This window comes from Apteryx rowi, unplaced genomic scaffold, assembly GCF_003343035.1.
Source record: "Apteryx rowi isolate R43461 unplaced genomic scaffold, aptRow1 scaffold_3, whole genome shotgun sequence".
Taxonomy (NCBI): domain Eukaryota; kingdom Metazoa; phylum Chordata; class Aves; order Apterygiformes; family Apterygidae; genus Apteryx; species Apteryx rowi.
The window spans coordinates 2,178,768-2,202,395 of NW_020449418.1; the positions used below are offsets into that span (position 1 = coordinate 2,178,768).

Sequence of the window (23,628 nt, forward strand, 5' to 3'; positions counted from 1 at the left end):
TGCAGCGTGTATCTCCCAAAACAGCATCCAAAATCCTTACGTAGAGACTTAGGTGGTAAAGAATTCCTATGTATATGTAAGATATAGCTGGGTAGCACTATCACACATGTTCATTTTTATTATCATTATTACTGTTTGTGTTCATGGCTGTAGCAATGGCCCATGCAACTATTTTACTGTGAATTCTCTTTACATCTTTTTATAGTCCAATAAAACTAATAGGACTCTAAAGATTGATCTTGTTTCCTGCTTTTTTTTTTTTTTAAGCAAAGCTTAAAACCATGTGGCACTGGTTTATTGAGTCAGCAATCACTTAAACTTTTTAAAATTCTGTACACTAAGTGAAAAATGAGATTTACAAAGCTAATGGAAAATAAATGTCTCCCAAACACAAAATACATTGACTGCTTCCTTGCCTCATCCCATAAAAACAGATGGAARCAATAGCTACAGTGAATTACCTACTGTATGTAGGGCCCTGCGCTGTCCCCTGACAGCCGCCCGTCCGTGGCAGCCCGCTACAACGCGCTGTCCCCATGATAAAGCGTGCACACTTGTCACGTACAGCTCTGGGGTTTGCCCTCGCTTGCTCRGATCGGAGAGTGAAGGGTGTGCTCAGGCCCCATTCCCGTATCCAGCCCCGGAGCCCACCTCACGGCCGCGGTGCGGGAAGGGCTATCCATCCTTCCATCCTCTCCAGCGCACCCGGTACAGTGGGGTCCCCCAGCAGGACTCCTGTGCACAGAGGGAGTACGCATACATAACAGCAATTTCCTCCTCGGACCCCTGACCACCCCTCGGGGCAGGGTGAACTCAGAGCTAAATCTGAAGGCACGAGCCCATCAAGGGACACAGCCAATGTACAACCTACAGGAAACCCCAACGGTTGCTTTCCTGGGAATATGCAATTGTTTTCCACAACATATGAGAGTTACCAGCGCAAACTATTCACCGCTCGCTAGCTCTGTACAATATACCTTTGGACTGAGTGCCTCTCTCACTGCATACACAGAAGGAAAACCAATTTCCCAGGAACAGTATTTTGGACTCTGCTTTCCAAAGGTTTGCTAATAAAGCAGCGAGCAAAGAACACACTATTTTGCTGAATATATGAATCATACCTTGATGGTGTCTCCTTTGAATCTGGTATTCAAAGATCTCCCTGGAGCACAATGTTTTACAATAGAAGAGAGCAGTTATTCCCAGCAGAGATGCAGCACATGTGTCTGGCTGATGGATGGCCATGTTCTAGCAAGAGTCAAAACATTCAGAAAGAAAAAAAAAATTCCCCAGAAACCTCAGTTAGTGGGAGAGTAATCTGAGCTTCGTGTTCAATTTCCTGGCTACCAACAATAGCAAGATTTGGCATCTTCAACATTTCAAAACACCCAAGGGCTTTACAGCAACATCCTTTTCACATAGAAGCCCATTTCACCCACACTGCAAACGTGACCCCCGTAACAAGGTGGGCAGGAAGCAGGGTGCAAAGGGAACACCTTCGGGTTTACATACATGGTTGCAGCGGGGGACGAGGGGACATGTTCCAGTCCTGCTTCCGCTGAAGTCAACGGGAGTTTCGTAGCAGACCACAATAGAAACAGCATCAGGCCTTGGATCAAAGTAGATAATGGAGCCTGGTAAAAAATTCACCATGATTTAATCCTTCTAGAAGGAAACATGAAGCAATACTCAAATATATTTCCCTTTATTAACAAGTTAGAAACAGAAAAGGCTTCTGTTTTGGAGGCTGGTCCTTAAAAAAGGCAGTAGTAATTTTAAGTACTACACTCTGTTTAAATATCACGAACTACCCCAACCCAGTACCTCCCTGCCCTTTTGCAAAGCAAATTCCTTCTGCAGCCAACAGGTAACTGCTTTGTGCCCAGCTTTGATCTTATCCGTGGACACAAGGTGACAACATTTAAATGGATTACTTTCTTTTCTTTGTGCCAGAGCACTAGGAAGCAATTGAATCCATATTCATGCTGCCTATCAAAGGTGCCTTGCCAAAGCGTGCTGTTGCCCTTCAGCACCTAAACCAGGCAGCTGCCTCCAGGACTTGGGGAGGTTTGAAGGCCACCAAGATGAGGGACAGCATGACCACGGCAGAGCCTCCAGAAACGGCCCCATTCCCCAATCTTCGGAGAAGAAAGTCACTTCACCTCTCTGTGACTCTTTCCCCGTATGAGAAAGAATACTTACCCTTCTTTGGAGAGTTCATCAAGACCAGTTGATGAAAAGTACATTACAAGAACATTACGCTACCATGAAGGCAGAGAATAGGCCTGTTCAGAGATTTCTGCATTCACAATTGCCCTTAAGTACCATTGTAGAAATTACTATGGCTGAGATTTGCCAAAATGACTTGGGCTATGGTGACATCCACTTGTGAGAGCTTCCTGGAAGTTAAGAAGCTTAAATACCTCGTCAGTTAACAAACAAACCAACCATTTTATCAAAATATTTGAACTCCAACAGTTCACTCTCATAGTGAAGCATCTGCAGGCACTACTGCAYCTTGTGGATGCTGGATGCTCAGTACTGACAGCAGGACTCCTGCAAGGGCTGCAAGGACTCTGTGCATAAGAAACAGTTTGCAGAAATGGGACCAAATCTGTCCAAGAGATAAGCCCCAAGGGCCAGCACAAGGACTCTGTGACCATTCAGGGCTACCTCAGCTCTCCTGAGTGACTTACACAGGGCATGCGCCCTGTGTTGGAGGATCAGCAGGCTGAACAAAATGTTTTCTTTAAAATTAAAGGTATCATCAGCCCTGGCCTCCCGTCCCACTGTCAGGATCATGGAGGCGTACCACTTCACACCAGAAGGACAACATTACTTTAGCTCATGCGTTACTTGTYTCTTGCCAACTCATGTACCATTTGCTTTAAATAAAAGGCATTTTCAACTACTGCTACTCACGCAAAACAGTTTGCTGAGCAGGGGAGGCCTAGCACAAAATGAGTTTAGCAGGCACTCTGAGAGGTAGCAGCAAAAGAACGCAAACGAAACAGAGTATTTCTCACCAAGCAGAGCTGGCTGGAAGTGGCAAGATTTTTCAAGAAAAATGTTACGAGGAAGTTTTCCTCTCGGGCTGTAAATCTTTTTGGCCAGAGTAAAATGCAGTCAACGCATAAATGAGTTGACAAGCCATTCTCTGCACATACTAAGTTGCTTTTATTAATCCAGAACTGCATGCTACAGATACTGTACAGCATGAACATTTATTCATTACAAAAAATGGCTTCCAAACCATTAAAAATGAAAATCGGAATAAGAGCATAAAACGGAACAGTAACATCACAACTGTTAGGAAACATTCAAAGTATTCACAAAAAATGTTATAGTTAGCATCTTAATAAACCAGAGAAAAATCTGAGACAGTTTTACAATCGCTTCATGTCAACTACAATGGCACTGAATGAACAGATGAACAATTTTTCAGCTTTATACAGCGTTTTTTGCAACATCAACATGCCTAGGTTTTTTTTTTGTTTTAAGTTTGCTACCTACCTGTATGTAGTAAGTGTACATAAAAGTGGCAGTCTGATTTTCCTTTTATGAATAATCTAATATACAGAATTTGGCCCTTAAGGGTTTATACCTCTTCATTTTAAATGCTTTCCGGACAATCTGCTACCAAACACGTCTGTTATAGGTGACATTAAAACTACATACATATCTACCTATGTAACATCACAGCAAAACATGATGAACAAAAAAATTACAGCATTAAAAAAAATAATAAAGTTGTCGGGAGAAAGTTAAAAGTCACTGAGAATTTTGGCACATAAAAATTTTGCACACAGCCTACAGTCCTAATGTCGCAGGGGATTCAGCTGCAGTTCTGAATGGGAGACACTTGGACCTTGCTATTTTTCAAACGGCATTGCTAAAAATTCCCTTGCTAAATTTTCAAGTCTTTTTGTGTGTAATGGCTTTTAAAGCAATTTATTTTTTACACTATTGATCCTTGAAAAATGCATCTGCGAATGTCCATTTGGTGGCAACTGTGTTTCATACAGCAAAAAAAAAAAAAAAACACAAAAGGAAATCAAAAACAAAAATCCCGGAAAAAATATATATATACACATTTATATATAAACTTAAAAACCTTGTACAAATGAGTTGTTATATATAAGATGCTTACACTAAGGGAAAAAAAATTTATACAATGTTTCAAGAAAAAAAGAGGAAAAAAACATTTAAAAAGGGACAACATACAGATACAACAAGCAATTTCTAAAGCAATAAATACTACTGGTCCAATAGCGTTGTGATACTTTTAATTGTTGAGTAGCGTTCCCTCCCCCAAAAAGAACAACACCATGGAACAAGGTATATTAACACATTTTTTTTAACCCTTTGTTTCTGTACATTTAAACAATAACAAGTAACATCACAATAAAGGTTGTTTCACACAAGGAAGAAAAAAAAAAGAAGTAGTAGCGGCACTGCATTCGTTGTGCCCTTAAAGGTTTAAAAACCAGATGTAAAATGATTGGTTCGCAAGCTCGTATTTAATACAAATAATAAAGAACCAATGCCTCCGGCAAGGGCTGCTTCAAAATTGCTTCTTTTTTTTTTTTTAATTTTTAAAATCAGTCTTTAAAACTAAGCTATTGGAACTACATAACAATTATGTATATATATATATTTTTTAAACGCTACAAAGACTTTAAACAGCTGTTGATAAAAATTTTGGCAGAATCATGAGGCTTTTCTCATCTACATATTTAAAAAGGAGAAATTGAAATAAGAATGGGTCAAATATTGACCAATGAACTCGATAAAACATCAACTAATGTAGCCACGCGGCACGAATTAAAAACGAAACCGAAAAACGGCGACAAACAACGAACGACAGCAACAGGAAAAAAAAAGAAAGAAAGAAAGAAAGAAAAGGGAACGAAAACCAAAATCCCAACAGAATTTAAAACCCCGAAACAAAACGGAAAGGGCTAAAGAGGCTAAAGCTATTCTAACGACTTGGTTACAAGTGACAGCGGCTGGGGCTGTGTCCCCGGCAGCGAGCTGTGGGAATGCAAGGAGGATGTCGAAGGTTGTGCTAAGGAGGAGGACGCGGCGGCGGCGGCGGCGGCGGGCGCGAGGGTGGCCGGCTGGTGCTCCAGAGCCCCGTTGGGACACGCCGCCGCGGGCAGGGCGCTGGGCTTGCTCGCTGAGCTCTCGGTCAGGCCGAGCGCGGACGGCGGCGGCGGCATCATGACGAGGTGTGCCAGCGGGTCGGGTTTCAACGTGAGCGAGAGAGGTTGCGTTTGTTCAGTCTGTGGTTTCGAGTCTCTTGGGGGGGAGGACAGCATGTTGGGAGAGGAAGGAGGAGAGTCTAGTAAGCTTCCATCTGAAGAGGGTGGGCTGACGCAGCTGCCTTCACCTTGTATGTAGCGAACGCACTTTTTTTTTCTCCTAGAAACAGGGAGAGAGTTATCTGTGAATAAAGGGCAAAGATGCTAATGGAGAAAGTTATCTAAAGCAAAGAGCCATAAACAAACTACTCTGGGCTCTGACCAGGCTGCACCCAGGCCCTGCGCACCGTGCTTAAGATCTGGCTGGGCGTTCTCGGCACCGAGTTCACGCAGGAACCTCCCCTCCACTAATGGATTTGGAAAAGATTCGCAAATTGTCTCTCTGTCACCCTCCTTTTCAGGCTGCCTCTTTTGTTTTTTTATTTTAAAAGTAATCATAAAATCAGAGACATGGTTTTTGAGCCCACTGTGCTATCTGTAAACTCGACTTTCCTTAGGAAAAAATTTAATCCTTGTAAGATAACAATTTTTGAGAGTTGATAGTATCTCAAGATGTCCCATAATGCTGTCCAAGTTAACATGGCTATCTCTACACCTGCGTCACCTGTAGTCTTTACGATGCATTGCCTTTGGGAGGCAAGAACGGCTGCAACCTACTGCTCATTGCTTTTTCCTCTGTTACGAACCACACCAAATTCAGAGATGTCAGAGTCAGACAGGAAGAGTATATAATAGAAAGAACAAGGGAGGGGAAATAAAAACAAAACGAACAAACAAACAAAAGAAAAACCAGGAAAAGAACAGGATAAACAGAATATGATCCAAAATAACAAGAATAACTGGTTGTATGGCCTGCAGGTTGTGGCTTTAAATCGACTCAGTTTTACTTTTTGTTTTAAGGGAGAGTGGTAGATTTGGGAAACTGCTTCTCTGCTTTTTGGGGAATTTTCCTCTGAGAGGCCACCCATGTAACTTCAGAGTGGGACCAATTTCAGTAGGTGAGGAGCACGACGACAGGTACAAAGATGAAGAGCAACATGGAACTTATTTCACACCAGGGAACATGAGAATTTCACAAGAGCCATTTGTCTTCAAATAACCGAATATGTGACCCAACAGAAATCTCTTCTCCTCCCTCTGTCCACTTAATAATGTAAAGGAGCAATGAACAACAAATGACAGTTTCACAACATCTCTCCTGCCAAGTATATGCAAGACAATTCTAGCAGCAGGACAGAAATAATGAGGCAAACGACTACAGCATCTGGCAGAGTGATGTTCAGTGGTCATATTGACCCTAATAACGATGGCTCTCTGGCCCTCCTACTTACAAGCACGCTTTCCATGGGAAATGCTGACCCAGCGCAATGTATTTGACAAAGTCTGTCTAAAGCGGCTCTGCCACAAAATCTTTGGGAAGAGCCAGCTACGCTGTTCACAACCACCTCCGCGAGGAGCACACCGCTGTCCCTCTCCAGTGGACACCTCGCACTAGCTGAGCAGCTTGAGCAGATTAGAGAGGAGCAAGTGAAATGCCGTGGTCTGGCACAGATGATGAATGTTGCTGTGTGCAATTCCCCCACTAACTTCATTTCTGGCAGTAGATTTTCTCCCATATATATGGCAACTGCATTTCACTTGGTATAATCCAAAGTCCTTCGTCTAGGCAATGGAGCTAGACATTTCTCCACTGTGAGGCAAACCTAACCAGCTTGATCCTGGAGGCAAAAGATACTGTCTCCCATAGCCAGAAGCGAACAGCAAGCCCTGGTACCCCACCTTTCCATCTCCTTCTGTGAGGGATCTGGAAGATGTCAGTGTTGTGACATCCCTTTTTCCAGAGAATCAGGCAATGGCCTGAGGTTCTGCTTCAAGTTCCACATGGTAAGGTAAGTTAAGGCTAGCAGAGTTTTAACCACGTTAGCCTGCAGATCAACACATGCTAAAAACTAAAGACATCCATGCAACTTAAATGTTAAAAAGAAAGAAAGAAAGATAGAAGACAGCAAGTGAAGGCAGTAAACCATGCTTTATTAGAGCAAAGTTAAAAGACAGAAAAAAAATTAACTTGGTGGGCTCAAAACAGAACCTGTTAATTCATCTACCATCCAAGAACGCATGGGAARGCTCTGGCACTAGGCTAACGACACTTCTGCCACTCTTTCTTCCATCCCTTCTCCTCTCCTGTGCCACTTCCGAGTCTGAAACTTTGCAATGCTACCAGGCCCACAATCTGTGTTGGGACTTTCTGTACAGCAGCCAGGAACAAAGCAGAACAATGACTTTTCACAAAGCTCACAGAAAATACTTGTGTGGGAAGGTGGGTTTTCACAATTTGGACACCCCAGGGGTTTTTTTTTAAAAAAAGTAATTTGCAAGCAGAGAACCAAGTTCTGCCTGCCTCATTGACAGTGGTCCAGAAGCCATTCAACTGRATTGCTCTGAATCTACAAGGCAGTTAATTATTTCACTGGAGGCAGTTTGAATCTAGTGTGCCAAAAATTCAATTGATTTTTTTAATACTAGCTTAAGTTCAGTGGCCTGAAAAGAAGAGTTTTCCCATGGCAAAGCAGATGTAAATCAAGATATCACGGAACTATGTGACTTTCTGAGCTTGCAGAGCTAATAGTCTTTTTAAAATTAAAAACACTGCTCTGCTATCTTAACAGAATGTTTCCTCTGTTTCAAACTCTTTAATAGTGCGCTGACCACTTTTAGTCTGAAAAGCCATTTACTAAAATGTTGATGGTTCAAGGGGAGGCATTTCTCCTTCTTGAGCCTGTGCTGTTCCCATCCTGTGTTATGCGTGGTTGTGTTCATGGCAGGGTTAGATGGGCCAGAATACGCAAATGAGTAAATGCCCCAAACCCTACAAGCCAAATTTTACCAGAAGCTAACCACGGCGGGCAACTCTGGTGAAGGGGAATAAGTTAAAGTCTGAGGAGCTCTTCGTGCCTCAGTCTTGCTGTCTTTAAAGCAGGGCTAAAATTTCTGCGTACCCCCCCCACACACACACAAGCGCACCGTAAGGACTATTCGTCTGTGCGCCGTTCTGAAAACGTCCCCTGCCACGTCAGGAGGGCAGAAGTGAGCAGAGGTGACCCCGCTTACACTGCCTGCTGAAACCAGCCCTAGGGCAGCACCAGAACAAGCAGCAGCGCTGCAACTGCCCAGGAGTGGGAGCCACAGAAAAGGACAAGGTTGGTTCAGCTGCTGGGAGCAGAGATGCCCCAGTCTCCATACTGTCAGCAAACTGTGCCCCTTTAGCATCTACTTAAGACGCCCTACAAAACCTACCATGTTATCATATACGCTGTTATAATGGTTAGGACCAGAACTAGGAGAGAAATGCTCTAAACTGCCTAATGAGAAAACATCTCCCTGCGCTAAAAGTCTAAAGCTATCAGCTACACCACTGAAAGGCACTGTATGGCTCAAAACTAATACTGAAATTGGTTTCAAAAAATAAAGTCTCTGAAAGCAAAGATTTCTAACCAAAAGCTGGAGCAAGTTAAGAGAGGGTTCGTCTCACATATAACCTAAGCGCTAACAAATGTACAGACTAAATGAAAAGTCCCCTTAGTGATAAAATGAAGCTTTAAAAGTATGATGTTTACTTAATCAGCTAGGGAAAGATTAAGCAACACAAACACGATGTGCCCACAGTTCTGATACTCGGCATACAGAGTTCGACATGCTTCAAATCCTGTATCACTAGACTACACAAATATCTGCTGATAGTGTGTAGTACATTAACCACAGAATAAAGCCTAATTAAATACAGTGTTAGAGTCTTTGGTTAGCATGAGATTGGAGTCTCCTAACAATTAACAGCGAAAGCAGCTACCCAGCCCTATTAGGCTGAATTTTTATTCCTTTCCTTAAGCCTTAAGAAATTGCTGCTTTCAAAATTTAACATATATACTAGTACTGATATCTAACGCCTCAATCCCCAAACAGCCGGTACTAAGCATGACTTATATGGGACAATATGCAATCTTTTGAAGACATTTTCAGCGCCTTCTCTTATCTCATATTTTGACATACAATACCACCCTCGGTTCATGTTTTCCTCGATACTAAGCACAAACAAGACTGCGTGCATACACAAAATATGAAGAACATCTGATCTACATTCTAAATGAGATGAAGCACATGGGACTGGCATGAGTAAGAGGGGAAAATGCGGGAGAGGAATCACTACACACAGAGTGTGGTTTGGATTGAAATACCTACCATCATAATATTCCAAATTCAAAGACTGCTTGTATCAGAACAAAGAAACAACAAATTTAACCAAATGCGATCATTTAAGGAAAAAGGAATGAGAAAAGAACTACTCGGTATCCCTCCACCAAGAAAGAAGTACGTACTGAGTTATACACAGAATTATACTCCAGTAGAACATGGGCTGTCGGAATTTGGGCCCTCTGATGTCTTTCATCTCCTTTTAATGCTGAAAACTGTCCTACTAAAGTTGTAATTAGTTTTATCTAGAGCTCAAGAGTTTACAGCTCACTTGTTGGGATAAAATTTGGAAAAATTTATTTTCAGAATCAGAAAAAAGACATCAGATCATTTCAAAAATAATAACTACACAAGCCTTACCGAGGAATATTGGTATATAGGCATCTATTTAAATTTTGCAGACAAACCAAAAAAGTGAGTCCAATATAAGCTGTAAACACTGGCTTGTATATCTATAATCAAGATAAAAACACTAGTGCTGCATATCCCAGAATCTTTTAAACCTTTGGAGACAGTGGACACAGACCCACACAAAAGACAAAATATAAAATGTCCACCTAAACATGCATTTTGCTGACAATCTGGAAAAAAAAAAAAACCTGCCAGCTTTAAGCACTTCAAGTTTTCTTGTTCCCAGTTCTACCACCAGGGAGAGGTTATTGGTAAAGAAAGAGAGAAAATGGCATTAAATTAGCAAGAAGTTCCAAAGATCAAAGATTATTAGCAATTGGTGCTGTGGGAGAGAGAAAGGTGGGGGTGGGGGAAAAAAAGATTAAAAAAATAAAATCACACAAATGCACTAAGAGGACAGATTGCTTTTATTTCCCCAAAGGCCTAGTGGGTAGGATTATACCTGCATGGTTTGCACCATAAACTCTGTCGGTCAAGCCCGAACAATGCCCGACACTTCTTTGGAGTATTTGCATCTGTTAGCATAAGGTAAACACAAAAAATACAACACAATGGTGGATAGAGCTCATTTGGACTGTGTAATCTTAGCTACAGCTACGTTTAGCTTTTAATCACCTCAGTTTTATTTGGTAATCTCCCCTCATACCAAGGGCCTGAAAGAAACAGGACTTTCACAATGAGCCAGAACAAAAAACTGTGACGTGGCGACACGGCTGTGCGTCCGTCCCGTGCCGGTACCACACTCAGTGCCATGTTATCAAGGGCCTTGGGAAAAGGTGACGTTCCTGGAGAGGAGGCCAGGGGGGCAGGACTGTGTTTGAACCACGGATCAGATAGGCTTAAGGCTGATGCTGTTTTACAGTGGGTTTTTGGCTAGCAGCAGCAAAGAGGAAGGAAAAACAACAACAAAAAAAAAACAAAAAAGCAAGACCCTTTCAGAGAGACGATAACTCATGGCAGTGTCCCACTCCCTTGTGTCTTCTAGATCACAATACAGAGCTACAAAGCAACAAGGCAGGAAAAAAAGGGGAAAGTACCAAATAAACCAGCTGCAAATCAGCCATAGCGAGTCTGGGAAAACTATACACACCTGCAGGGGCCGCACCAGTTATTCTGTTGATCAAGGCCAAAGCGCGCTCGGCATTTCTTAGGAGCGCTCAGGTCTGAATGAGTTCAAGAAAAGCGAGCAGAAAAGGGGGAGAGAAAAAAAGAGAGGGGGAGAGGGAGAGAGAGAGAGAGAAAGAGAGAAAGAAGGGGAGAAAAAAAGAGAAAGATAAAAATAAGGAAAAAATAAAAATAAAAAAGGGAATAAAAATCAATGTCCTCGTTATTAATTGCAAAATATTGACTTTCGATTTAAAAGTAAAAAAAAAAAAATAGTGATAATCACATTCTTATTCAACTCTTGAGATTAGCTGTTGCAATTAAAGCTGCAGTATCCCTTTATAAAGGACTGTCTCTTTCCCATTTAAAAGAGCAGATAGAGGAAAGTCATTGTGGCTGGTCTAGCAGGACGTTTCAGGCAAGATTTATTTGGGTTCGTTTTTTTTCTTCTGCTTTTTGTGAGGGGAAAAAAAGGAAGAAAAGAAGCTGAGTATGGAAGTTAGATCCTGAACATGCTTTTTTCTTCAACTCAGATACAAAATAAAAATAAGAGAAAAAAAAAGAAAAAAAGGAAATTATATCTCCTGGGATAATGCAGCTTTTGGAATAACATTCAATTTATTTGTTTTTATTAATTTATATTTAAAGGAATGGATAAGAATAAGCAGATTGCAGAATGAGCATGTTAGTATCAGCCAGAAAATAAAACGTAAAGCATGGCAAGGTGCTGAGTTAGTACAGCTGGTGAATTGCAATGAATAGGCTTGAGCAAGAAAGGCAAAAACAAAAATTCCAAAACTAAAATAATAATAATAAAAAAAAAAGCGTATGCATGCTAATGTGAGAAGACTTAGTGGGAGCCATGAAAAATGCCATTAGATTAAGGAGGTTCATTACTGACTTGCTTCCATTCTTATCAGTCTCTTTAAAGAAATACTGCATATTCAATTTGCACAGTTAGTACAACTCTTGCGTTATTTTTACCATATTACTGTTTTAATAGCAATTGTTACAAAAAACAAAAACAAATTAAAAAATACTATCAAACATATATAGATATAAAGATATATAGATAATAAATACTATAAAAACGTGTGGATGGTATTTTTTCTTAATGTCATAAGTGTTTAATGTTAAAATCTATAATGGCAGGAAAAAAAAAAAACTAAAAAGCAGTTCATAAACTATTTTAAATGACTCAAAATGACGTTAGCACCTGTAATCGGAGGAAGTGAAAGGCAAGGATTTAGGAAACATTCGCTGTGTTCTGAAAAAAAAGAACAAATTACACAAAGGCTTCAAAAAAATTAAGTTAGGGCTTCTTCAAAATTGACTATGAGATTGCCTATGCAGTATTTCTAATTTCCTATATAGAATGGCAAACCTCCTTAATTTAAATTGGGTGCGATTTACCACTGTAAGGCATGCATCAGAACATACAGGTACAGCCCAAATTAATACCAAACACATACATACGTACACACACACACGCACACACACACATACGCGCAAAATAAGCAGACGACTTTATAAACAATGGCATAGGCATTACAACTACGGATCTGCAGTTAAAGGCTTTGCAATTATTACGTACAAATTCAACTAGTGTCACAAGAGGCTCTTACATGCAATGGCTTGGTTACTAGTTTTAGAAGGGCAATAGTGAATAAATAATTAGAGTGCATTAAAAAAGGCTGTCTACGATAGGGACTGGCTCCCAGTGAGGCCACGAGACTCCTGCCCACCTCCCCCGTGCCTAGGAACGTAAGATCAGCATGGCCACAGTTCCGCTACGCAAGATATTCAGACTTATTTTTACTTACCGTTGGTCTCTCCGGGCTGCTTATCCCTTTTCCTCTTCTTCTTCTTTCCCTGCATGAAACATACACAAAGGAGAAGGATTAAAAAAGAGAATTTTCTTTGTTCGACAGCACAGAGTGACAGCAGAGTGCTCTGTCCTCGAAGCCCACCAGAGAGGACACGAACCACCGCGTGGCAGCCCCGAGCGCCGGGATGCACCTGCGGCGCGTTCCCGTCTCCGGGAAGCCGAGGAGGGCCCCGAGGGGACGCTCTCGCCCCGGGGACGGCTCTGCCTGCCCGCCCACCCTGTGCTGTGCTGCTTATTCTGCTTTCAGACAGCCCCACTACGGCCCCCCGCAAAGCTAACACCCCCGGAAAGCCGTGAGCAGCTGGCGTGGAGGCAGAAAGAACCGGAAGGAGCTTATTTTAAGGTAAGTTCAGAATGACGACAATAATGTCTGACACCTGCACATTCCTGCRTCTGGAAGTGGCAAAAATCATTCGTGGTCACATTTTTTCAGGGGGGAGGAAGAGAAGAAGGGGGAACAAGGTGGACTGAACAAGGGACAGTGAGCGAATGAGGCCAGACTTGAGCCCCTGGGGTTCCTCAGCTGCCAAAATTGACCATTAAAACAGACAAGGAAGCCACAATAACGAGGAAAGCCTAACCTGCAGGTTTATAAATACACCCCAAACCTGGGAAGCATAAAAAAATCCAAAGTGTGGTACAACTAAGACACTGTCCACATTTTGCTCTATCACAAAGAAAATCAGCAGTAATAATTTGCTAAACTATGGCCCTTTCCCAAATATTATCCATCAAGATGATGCAATTTATTATGGTTTTTGATCGGAGGGGGAAATGGAACAGAAGAGGCTGGAGAAATAAGGGTCTGTCCTTTCCCACTTTCCCTCCAGCACTGTGCAAGAGGACACAACCATGAGGATCAGCCTGAACTCTGTGGAAAAGGAGAAGACGATGATGAGCATGGCTCAAAAGAAAAAATTATTTTCTAAGAAAACTCTTCTTCCAGCAATGAGTGACAGAGTTTGCAGAGCAAAACAAAAAGGCTAGTGTGGGGGAATACGGTCATTTCATTTTCAGAGGTCCCCAGATACTAAAAGCAACATCTTCTGGGCAGCAATGTCAACTGTAAACAGCGCAGTGACCTCTGCTTTTGAAGATGTGGTAGTAAGAGGAATTGGTGAAAAGGCGTAAGACCAGCAGTCCCTTGTGGTCAAGAGGGAACAAGCATGTCTTGAAAAAAGGAATCTCACAGCACTTTTGAAGGTCTGGCAATATCTGAGGGGAGGCCAGGAGGTTCTCCTACATCTTGGACATCTCCCTCTCAGTAGGTTGGTCTGGCTTCCAACTAAATGGTTAAATTTGGCTTCAGTTTGGCCCATCCACTATGTTTGGCACACTCACTATGATACATTACCTGGAATTTATTAGTAAGAAATTCACCCAACGTGAAAGTTGGATTTCGCTTTGTTGTTGTTGTAGTAGTGTTTTTCCTCCCCAAAAGCTGGCTTTCTGGCACAAGGCTTCTGCACTCTTTTCTCCTTGTTGTAAACTGCCCCCCCCGCTGCCCAGGCTATGACAAGTACAGTCTTGTTCAAGAGAGCCTTCTGGTGAGGGAAAAAGCTGTGTGCATAGTAAATTTTAAAGGACATGCACATAATCCTGTGGCCTGAATGCTGCTACTGAGAAATCATCTCAGACACCTCTAAGGTCATTTGGGGGGATATGGTAAGTTATCGTTCTGAGTTCTCTGTTTAAGTAAAGTATCAGTTGTTACACCAGCCATCTGCCTGACATGACAGGAAAAGACAAGGAGGAGAATGAGGCACTGCTCCTAAAACTCCTTGAGAATAAAATGGGGGGAAAACTTTGTATGCTGAAGTCCACATATCACATAAAAATACAAGAGGTTCAGACTCTGCTTCATTTACATTGGTCTAAATTGGCAGTAACTTTATGAAAGCCAGTGAATTTTTTCCAGCTTTTCAACAACGTAACTGAAATCGGACAATTGCCTCAGGACCATAAGCCTGCTTTTTATTTAACCTCAAGGAGGCCACTTTGTTAATTAACTGAATGCATCTTGTGTTAATTTGATTACTTTTTGCTGTATATTTGGGCATCCAAGGGCTATTCCAATTTGAGAACTTGTAACTTTCTCACACAAGGGCAGCCAGAACACAGACCAAGAGTCATCTGCCCTTCACAAACTCCTCCAGCCAGGCATTAAAGTACTATAACCTCTTTAGGGAGCAATGTATTAGAAATGGCTGACATACAGGAATGTCAGTCAGGGACCAGGAATTTCTGGTCCCTTTTCAACACCAGCTTTGAAAACTCTATTCCTAACAAAGAACAGAAAAAGTTCCCACTAAGTACTTCTACATTCTCTTCCAAGGTAATAGGGGGAAAAATATCTTGCTTGCTTGTTCAGTTTCTGTGCTATAAGAAGTTATTTGATTATGTAGCTAAACGCATACATGGAGTTAAGAAAAAAATATGGCAGCAGGTTTTGAAGTGCTCTGCAGCAGACACATTTTTGTCTTTGTCTCAGACTGCCCTCCTCAGACTGGAGCAGATGGTCCGTAACATTTTCCATCGTCACATTATACAAATTCTTAGGCTGCAAGTAGATGTGGATGTAAACACTTGCTTACTGTTTTGGCAGAGCCAAACCAATATGGGTTTTGACAAGACTGCAGAAGCCTTCTGTACTAATTTTCTAGACTACAGGCGGACAAGGTTACTAGACCCTTACATATTTCCGACTCCAGCATTCAGTGCAGCTTAATGTCTTAYATTAGATCTCAGGAAGAGAGAATGTGCCTTGTGACACCAGCAAGCCACAAGGGATTCACTGAATCCTCTTCTCTAAAAATATGCTGAAAGCTGCATTTCTTGAATGCACCAATCCTATTTCTGAAGACCTGGGCTACAGCTGGCCTCATCCTACTGCCTGATGTGAAATGGCTCACAATTTAACCATTTTAAGCACCCCAAACATGCTCCCCTTCTAGATCCCTGAAAGGGCTTGAGACCCTAAGAAGCGCTGAGGGAGGAGGGAAACTCTGAGAGCTCTGCATGGATGGAAGAGAGAAATAAATAAATCCCGCAGATGATGCAACTGTGTGATGCAAAGCTACTGAGCTCTCCTCAGGCAGGAAGGTTCCCCCTGAAGGTCACCTGGGGGTACAGCATCAAGCCGCTGGGAAAGCGCCGGCTTTCTCATCCTGTCCTTTTTAGCTTGAGAAGAAAGGGTTTCTCAGTGCTCACACGGTGAGGACAAAAGTAAAAGGTCCTAAACACTGAAGGCTTTGTACATGCCCATCTGTCAGCGGCACAGTCACTGCGCAGAATGAACATTCCTGAAACCTCAGTTAAGCGTATGCTCCCTCCTGAACACCCAAGAAGACAATACTGCTCAGTACCGAGAACTACCTCAAGCCTATGGTCTGATAGTCTCAGGCCAAACAACACAGGAGAAAAAAAAGGGAAAACCAATGTTCAGCAGTGCCTCACTGGATTTAAAGAGATTTCCTCTGCCTCCCTCTACGCGGAGCACTCACGGCTATACCTTCAGGGATGAATAAAGAAGGGAGAGGCGGAGGCCAACGGAAGGAAAAGGTGACTGAGACAGAGAATGTAAGGAGTTGAGAAAATTTTCTTAAGTAAATATTGCTAATTAAGTGAAAGTGAGTGTTCTCCACTGCTGAAATGGTGGACGAGCATAGACAGCTGCTGCTATTCTAGGCTTTCTTGCAAACTCTGAACTAGCTTTCCCAGCCATACATATGGAAGAGCAAATGCTCTTACAGGTCAACATTGCTATACACAAAGCACACAGTTTAGGTGATTTACGGCAAAACAGAGTTCACGGCAGTGATGATGATGATGGAAGATACAGACTTCAACAAAAACAAAATGTTTTACACTGTACACAACTGACATAAATTTAAAGATGCTGCTCCCCAAACCTGAAGTTAAGTGTACCAGGAAGGTAGGGAGCTGGGTTTATTCCAGAATCAGAGACCTTGAAAGTTTTACGTGTTTGTTTTTATATATATATATATATTTTTAATAATCAAGATACTTCTATGATCCTATTAAGGAGGGTTTAGAGCTCCCACCAATCCAGAAATCTGTCATGAATTTATAGGTTTAGGCTTGCAAACACTTACTACCAGATGTACTGCTTCCACGAAGGCATGGAAAAAGGGGTTACATGCTACTAGCAAGTGGTTACAATGCTGGCCTTACATTTGTAAGGGCACAAAATTCTACCACTTTTAGCTGCAAACAGGCTTTCTCAAAGGCGTACGGGGAATCAATCTAAAAAGCACTCCAGGAATTGATCGCAAATTCCCAAACACTTTTTTTTAGAATGAGGAAGGGGAAAAAAATAGATAACATGGCCATGAAAAAGCAGAACATAATTGAAATATACAACAGTAGAGCGTGGAATAATTCATTTAACCCCACTTGAGAGTAAGACTTTCAAACAAGTCACGCTTTTGGTTTTGCCAGTCCTTCTCTGAAGCTAGGATAAGTCATTCTTCCACTTTCCACTATACTCTCACACAGATAAGCACAAGACACTAATTATTCATATTTTTGGTGGAAAGGAGAGAAGCCATACTAGGGGAATTTTAATTTTTTTTTAATGAATTTAAAATGACCAGCAAGCCAAATAACATTTCCAGACGCTGGTAAAAGTGAAGGCAAGAGTTTCTTCACAGAGCTCTACTGTCATGCCCCAATTCTAACCTTTTACTAGTCCCAGTCAGGAAGCCTCTTCCAAGTGGAGGCTGTGAATTATCCCCAATAGTTTTAGTATTGCAGAGGGAAGCGTCCGCTGTTGTTACCAGATTGGGATCCTGAGCCACGCTTTCCAAGTAGTGCTTGTGTGCAATGTGTGGTCGTAGTTCAGCAGGTCACATATACATTTCTACAAGCTCTACTACTAAAAAAATTTCCACCTACATAGGAACCTACATAGTTATCCCGTGCAGACCAGCCCGGGTACAGCTGCATATGAAGCTGTCGTTCCTTTCTTGCTAGTTCATAGTATTTCGCTTGTTCTTCTCTGGATAATGCATGCCACTGAGGTGAAGAAAAGAGAAAAAAATAAAAATAAAAAGCACAGCTTTTTTTAAAAGCATGTTAATAGCAGAGAATATTAGCTATATATAAATACAGTTAGAACTGATTTTCATAAAACATGCTAGATTAAAATAGATGATCTGGAATACTGCCAGTTCATATTTTATTTGTAACTCCAGATTATAACTCCAGTTAACTTAACTCAGACACAATTCGGTCATTTACATTCATTCAGTCCCTTTGTTTGCCTGATGAGAGAGGGGAATGAAAAAACTAAATACAAACAAAGAACAGGGGAAYCCAAAACTGGAACCATTTGTTTTGAGTCCAAGATCTCAATTACAGGTGTTAAAAGGGTCTATCTCCCTCCTTTTTCCCATGCACCCCCCCCTTCTTCTAGTTCATGCAGGTTCCAATACTTGCCTATTTCTAGGACAATGTAACAAGAAATCCGGGATTTTTATATGTCCACGACATGGAAACAACAYTGAAATAATAATACTAATAATTTAAAAAAATCCCTCCCTCCCTCCCTCCTTCCCCCCAGGAAAAGACCCTGGGGGAAAAACAAAAAAAAACAAAAAACCAGGGTCTTTGGTTTACTTGGATTCTGTGAGCAGAGTTTACATCCCTATCCATTATCACAATAACAGAGGAAAATACACCCATTCAGGAGGCCGCAATTCCCTTTCTCTGCAAGCAGCGTGAATCCCACCCAGTTTCACTCCCTGGCTGTGCCCCTCTCTTGCGGCTACACCAGTTACCTACCCTTCGACCGAGGATTTGGTTGATGGCTGCGCTCTCTTTCAATGTGCATTCTGCTACAACTTTTGCTCTCATTTCCTTCATATACAACATAAATGCATTAAGAGGTTTCTTTATGTGTGGCTTCTTTTTCTCTTCTTCTTTTTTGGAGTCCTGATGTTTTCTGAAGGGTAAAGATACAACAGACAAAAACCTCACAGTGAGGACTCTTATGAATTTATTAAATTAATCCCCTCCAACCCTGTACATAAATCCTCAGAAATTAGACACTGTAAAAAAGCCAGAGTAAAGTTATCCTTGTCTTATGTTAGACACTTTTACAACTGGCCATTGAGATCCAGAAGGTTCTCTAGAGCCTATATCCTGGCTGCTATATGAGGGCAGTTTTAGCAGCATTATAACAAAACCTATCTCAGGTTTACGCGGTATCACTGAGCACATTCTCACCTCCTCGAAAAACCTCAAAAGGACACAAGAACCTAGAAAAATGGATTCTTAGCTCATGGGGAGGGCTTGTGAGCATGACGGTAGTAGAAATAATTGAACACCATCACCACTAGGAACTGAAATGCTGTCTTCCTGATTAACCCGTAAAACGAATGGCAAGAAGTACCAGATGTGCTAGGGAAAGAGGAGCAAGTAAATCAGGGTTCTTCTCAGTTTGTAGCTAAACTTGATACTAGCGCTCTCTGCAGCTTCGAGCCAGCTGTTTATGCTCTAATTTATCTTCTCATGTTGTGTACTTTGTATCTCACAGTTTCTTGGTATTAAATAACAGGGAAACTAGTCAAAAATCTTGAAACTTAATAAAATTCCATTTCCTTGTTAAAACGGGTCAGATTAATAGCTACTTGCCTACATCACAGAAGTGCTCTGAAAGACTAAGTGTCAATGTTATTTTCACATATTTTAGTTAAATGCTGGTCAAATCACTTAGACAAAAGAAAAGAGAAAAAGCTACCGTTCAAATATTTATAGCAAAAAACATTGCCACAAATGCAAGCTTTTTTAAAGCAACGCATGTAAATGTGATATTTAGGAATTTCTAAAAATAAAACATGGGAAGTAAAAACTTACGAGCTGTGGAGTGAGCCGACATCACTCTGGGAAGATTCTTGTTTGACTGTTGGTGTGACTATGGCCGGATGAGGGATTCCAGTTGTATGTAAACTATGATGTGGCGGGACCATGTGTGGAGGAAACCTAGAGGAGAGAAAGCTGTGTAAATCGTCAGAATAAAAATGAATGAATGGGGAGGGATGTGTACACACATTAAAAAAAAGGCATATAACAAGCACATGACAGCTAGACAAAGCGTATGGAAGCTGGCAGCATTAATTAGCAATAAATTAAACATAATGATTCTTCTAATGTCATTAAAGCCAATCTTCCCCTTCATTATCATTACTGACATGAGACATCATGATTTTTAACATCTTTAACAAAAGGCAAATTCAACTGGATGAACTTGGATGAAAGTGGAATTTCAGCTACCTGCAAGAAAATCCACCAGACCATTTTTTTTACTAAGAAATTATCTGTGGCAACTAAGAAACCAATTCTCATAGTTCTGAAGCATGTTGTGGATTTGGGATGACATCTTTTGTTGCATATTGACAGCAAAATAAAATATTAATGCCAACACAATCCAGATGCATTTCTGATAATCCTTATAGATGCCTCATTAGCTACATTTTGTTGATGGAGCAAAAGAAAATACTTATTTGTGTCTAATAAATCTCTGAGCCACACTGCTTTAACAGAAGGTGGGAAGATTGTGGAATGAAGTCAATTTTGATCCATTAAGGTAACTGAGGAAGGCTTAAATTCATGTAAAACAACAGTCTAGCCTTTTTAAAGAGAAAAAATGTTGTCAGCTCTATGATTTATGGTCATATATATGGGGAGGCCCCAGTCCTGCAGCTGGATTCACAGCGATATGGAATCCGTTTGCACAAAATCTAATTGCCAGGTTGAGGCCACAGAACAAACATACCACAGTCATTCAGTCTTTTTATTTTTTTAAATGAAATTAAACTTTTCAAAAGCAGGATTGATTTTTTTATCATTGTTATTCCTCAACAGTCTTAAAAGGTTTCGCAGGGAATGACTGAGTGACTTTGCCTAAGAAAAACCCCACTGAAGTCAACAGGTTTCCAGGGAACAGGATCTAACCCAGAGTTTTGGCTCAAAAATAACTTCTCACAAAAAGTCCAAGGCTAAGCTGATCTGGCAAACAGTACATTTTTTTCTTTGTAAAACCCCACTCTCAACCCAGAATTTTGAGCTGTCTTGGTCCAAATAAAGTACCGCAATATGGAACAAACAATTGCAAAAAGAATTATTTCTTCTATCATCCATATACAATGATTTTTTTCTATTAAACAGGTTTCTATACTGGGGTGATATACCATCGTTAAGCAGACTGTGCACATGTATTAGAATATAATGGGATTTTCTTATTTTTCCCCCCTCTGAAAAAATCCATTACTAAGCTTAAAACCCCCTAAACTGCCTAAATATTCCTTACATTCACAAGATAACACAGAGCAGTACTTTCATTAAAAGGATTTATTGTCCAGTATGAGCTCTGTGGATTTCTGTCTATCAGCTAGTAGTACTCAAGATCACTGGACAGAAGTATTTTATCTTTGAAGACAGTGGTGGGAAGAGCAGGGAACGACAGGGATGATGTGAGATTGTTCAAACTCTGTAGAAAAATTACAGCTCCTACAAACAAAGGCGCGGAGAAAAGGAGAGGAGGAGGGTGCGATGGCAAGCACAGAGGAGAATGGGCAGCCAAGTGGTTATTCCTTCAAAGGTTTCTACTTTTGTTAAAGACCCATTGACACAAATCTCCAAGTGGATTGTCAAAAGACCTCCCCTGCTCTCCAACGGAAGTAGGTGGGAGAGAAGCGCGCGTCTGCCTGGGGACACACTTTGGTGCGTGGCAGGTCAGGGCAGGAGACAACGGTGGGGCTGTGGTAGTCCCACTTCTGCCACCGAACTGCCTCACCGGTGGGCAAGACAAACTGGGCCTTCACTCCATTTTCTTCTGCTGTTCCTCCCTCTACTTGTGTGTGCGCATATGTATTTGGACTGGACATCCAGCGTGTTCATACAGTGCTTGGGGCCCCCAGCCACAGTACGATGCAAACAAGCGTGAGAGCTCAAAGGGGACTGGTTTTAGCTTTTTAGAAAACATATATAAACACAGAGGGGAATAAAACCCACAGCAAAATCTTGACCTCACTGAAATCAATATAAGCACAGTGATAAAAAGTTGGCACACTTCCTATCTAAGGACTGTCTTTCCTAGGCGAACTCCACACACAGACCCAATGTCGAAACGAGGACTACACTGCTGCTGGGGCTACCTGCGATGCAAACCAGAACAAGAGTCAGAGACGATGAAATGGCAAGAGAAAGGAAAAACCTGCCTTCGGGGAGGAGAGGGGAAGAGCTGAGCTCGCCTGGCATGGGGACACGGTGGGCAGGGCAGGGGGCACACGGCAGCAGGGAAGGGCAGCTGCCTGCAGTGGTAGCACAAGGACGAAAGGGTAGGAAAGAGTGGGCCTGAGGAAGGTCAGACTCAGGAACTGGAAAGGGRTTCCTCAATACCACAAAAGGCTGATTACAGCTGGAGTTAGTGGGTACACAAAAATAATGGTTATTAAGCTTCTGAAGAGGCCACAGGATGTGGCTGTGATAACTTGGTCATGGACTTGCTTCTCAAATGAGGACCTGATCAAAAATTACAAGGCACGGACAAATGAAGAAATACTACCTATATGTTGAACTGTGCTACGGTCAGGATCTTCAAGGCAAGCAAATTCAACAAAAGATAAGGGGTTATTTTATTCATTTATTTATTTTTAATGAAGATTTAAGTATCTCTAGCTAATCAAAATTGAGGAGGGTGAAAAAAGAATGATAAAAATGCAACTCCCCCTTATATGTGTGCACGTTGTTTTCCCAATTAGCCTTTAAGAGAAAGAGAGAGGGAGCATTTGCACCTGGGAGAGCGACTAGATGGGGAGGAAAGGGAGCGGAGGAGGAGAAGCCCACGTACGCATGTTGTGTGACAGCCGGATTGTAACAAAACGGATGGCAAGACCTCCACCGACTTCAGCCAGGCTGAGATTGACCCCCAAGCTCTAAATTCGGGGACACGGCAGCCTTCATCAAGAGGCAGCTACAGCTCCGCAGTCATCTTCAGGGTGGCAGTTTTCCCGCAGGAACTTCTGCGTTTGTCACCAGTGGCCGTTTGTTATTTCACACTGAAAACGGCTTCTCCCTCCGAGCCAGCCCTGCCTCTTGGACTTGCACGCTCCTCATTATGTTTCGGGCTAGAAAACGGTGCCCCAGAGCCCAAAGTCGAGGGCGCGTTCAGACAGCACCCCAGCGGGCCAGGCGCCAGGCCTGAAGCCCGCGTGCCTGTGCATCTCCACGTGGGCGCCCAGTGGCACGCCAGGCAGAGTGGGGCAGAGTGCTAATTTTGGGTTCCTGGCTGCACTCCAACTTCAGTAATTACATTCTGCAAAACTGAATTTCCCCTGAAATTTCAATTACAAAAGGTATTTTCCACTACCACCACTTAACTGCTACGCAGTGTTTGTGTGCTGTAATGCTGTTAAACTGTTTCCCCATTTGCTTTCACAGCAGTTGTTTTTTTGTAGTGGGTGCACTGTTTGCCCATCAGTCAGTTAACCCAGTCTCCATTTACGTTAAGGACACATTATAGAGGGGTCATAAAGGATCAAGAGATGTTATTAAGCATGTTGCATGCATAAGAAGTGAGTGAGGGGATGCTACAAGCAGAGAAAAATGTTGTAAATGGTTGAAACAACCTGAAGACACTACCTTAATAGTCTAAACCATTTATTAAAATCATTATTAGTCACCCATTAA

General features: G+C 41.9%; 1 protein-coding gene across 10 annotated transcripts in view; it reads right to left on the reverse strand.

The window, feature by feature from the left end:
- Positions 1 to 3,153: 3,153 nt before the first annotated feature.
- TCF7L2 (transcription factor 7 like 2) overlaps positions 3,154 to 23,628 on the reverse strand; it is a 173,110-nt gene continuing 152,635 nt past the window's right edge. For 3 of the 10 annotated variants that reach the window (XM_026069605.1, XM_026069602.1, XM_026069600.1), the window contains 7 exons: positions 19,795 to 19,935; positions 18,721 to 18,880; positions 17,845 to 17,952; positions 12,851 to 12,899; positions 12,244 to 12,294; positions 10,366 to 10,438; positions 3,154 to 5,424 (listed from right to left, as the gene is read on the reverse strand). In XM_026069605.1, the coding sequence (XP_025925390.1) occupies positions 4,977 to 5,424; positions 10,366 to 10,438; positions 12,244 to 12,294; positions 12,851 to 12,899; positions 17,845 to 17,952; positions 18,721 to 18,880; positions 19,795 to 19,935 (1,030 nt within the window). In that variant the 3' untranslated portion in view covers positions 3,154 to 4,976. Of the gene's footprint in view, positions 5,425 to 10,365; positions 10,439 to 11,013; positions 11,087 to 12,243; positions 12,295 to 12,850; positions 12,900 to 17,844; positions 17,953 to 18,720; positions 18,881 to 19,794; positions 19,936 to 23,628 lie in introns of all 10 variants that reach the window. The other 7 variants (XM_026069607.1, XM_026069601.1, XM_026069606.1 and 4 more) reach the window with 5 other exon arrangements.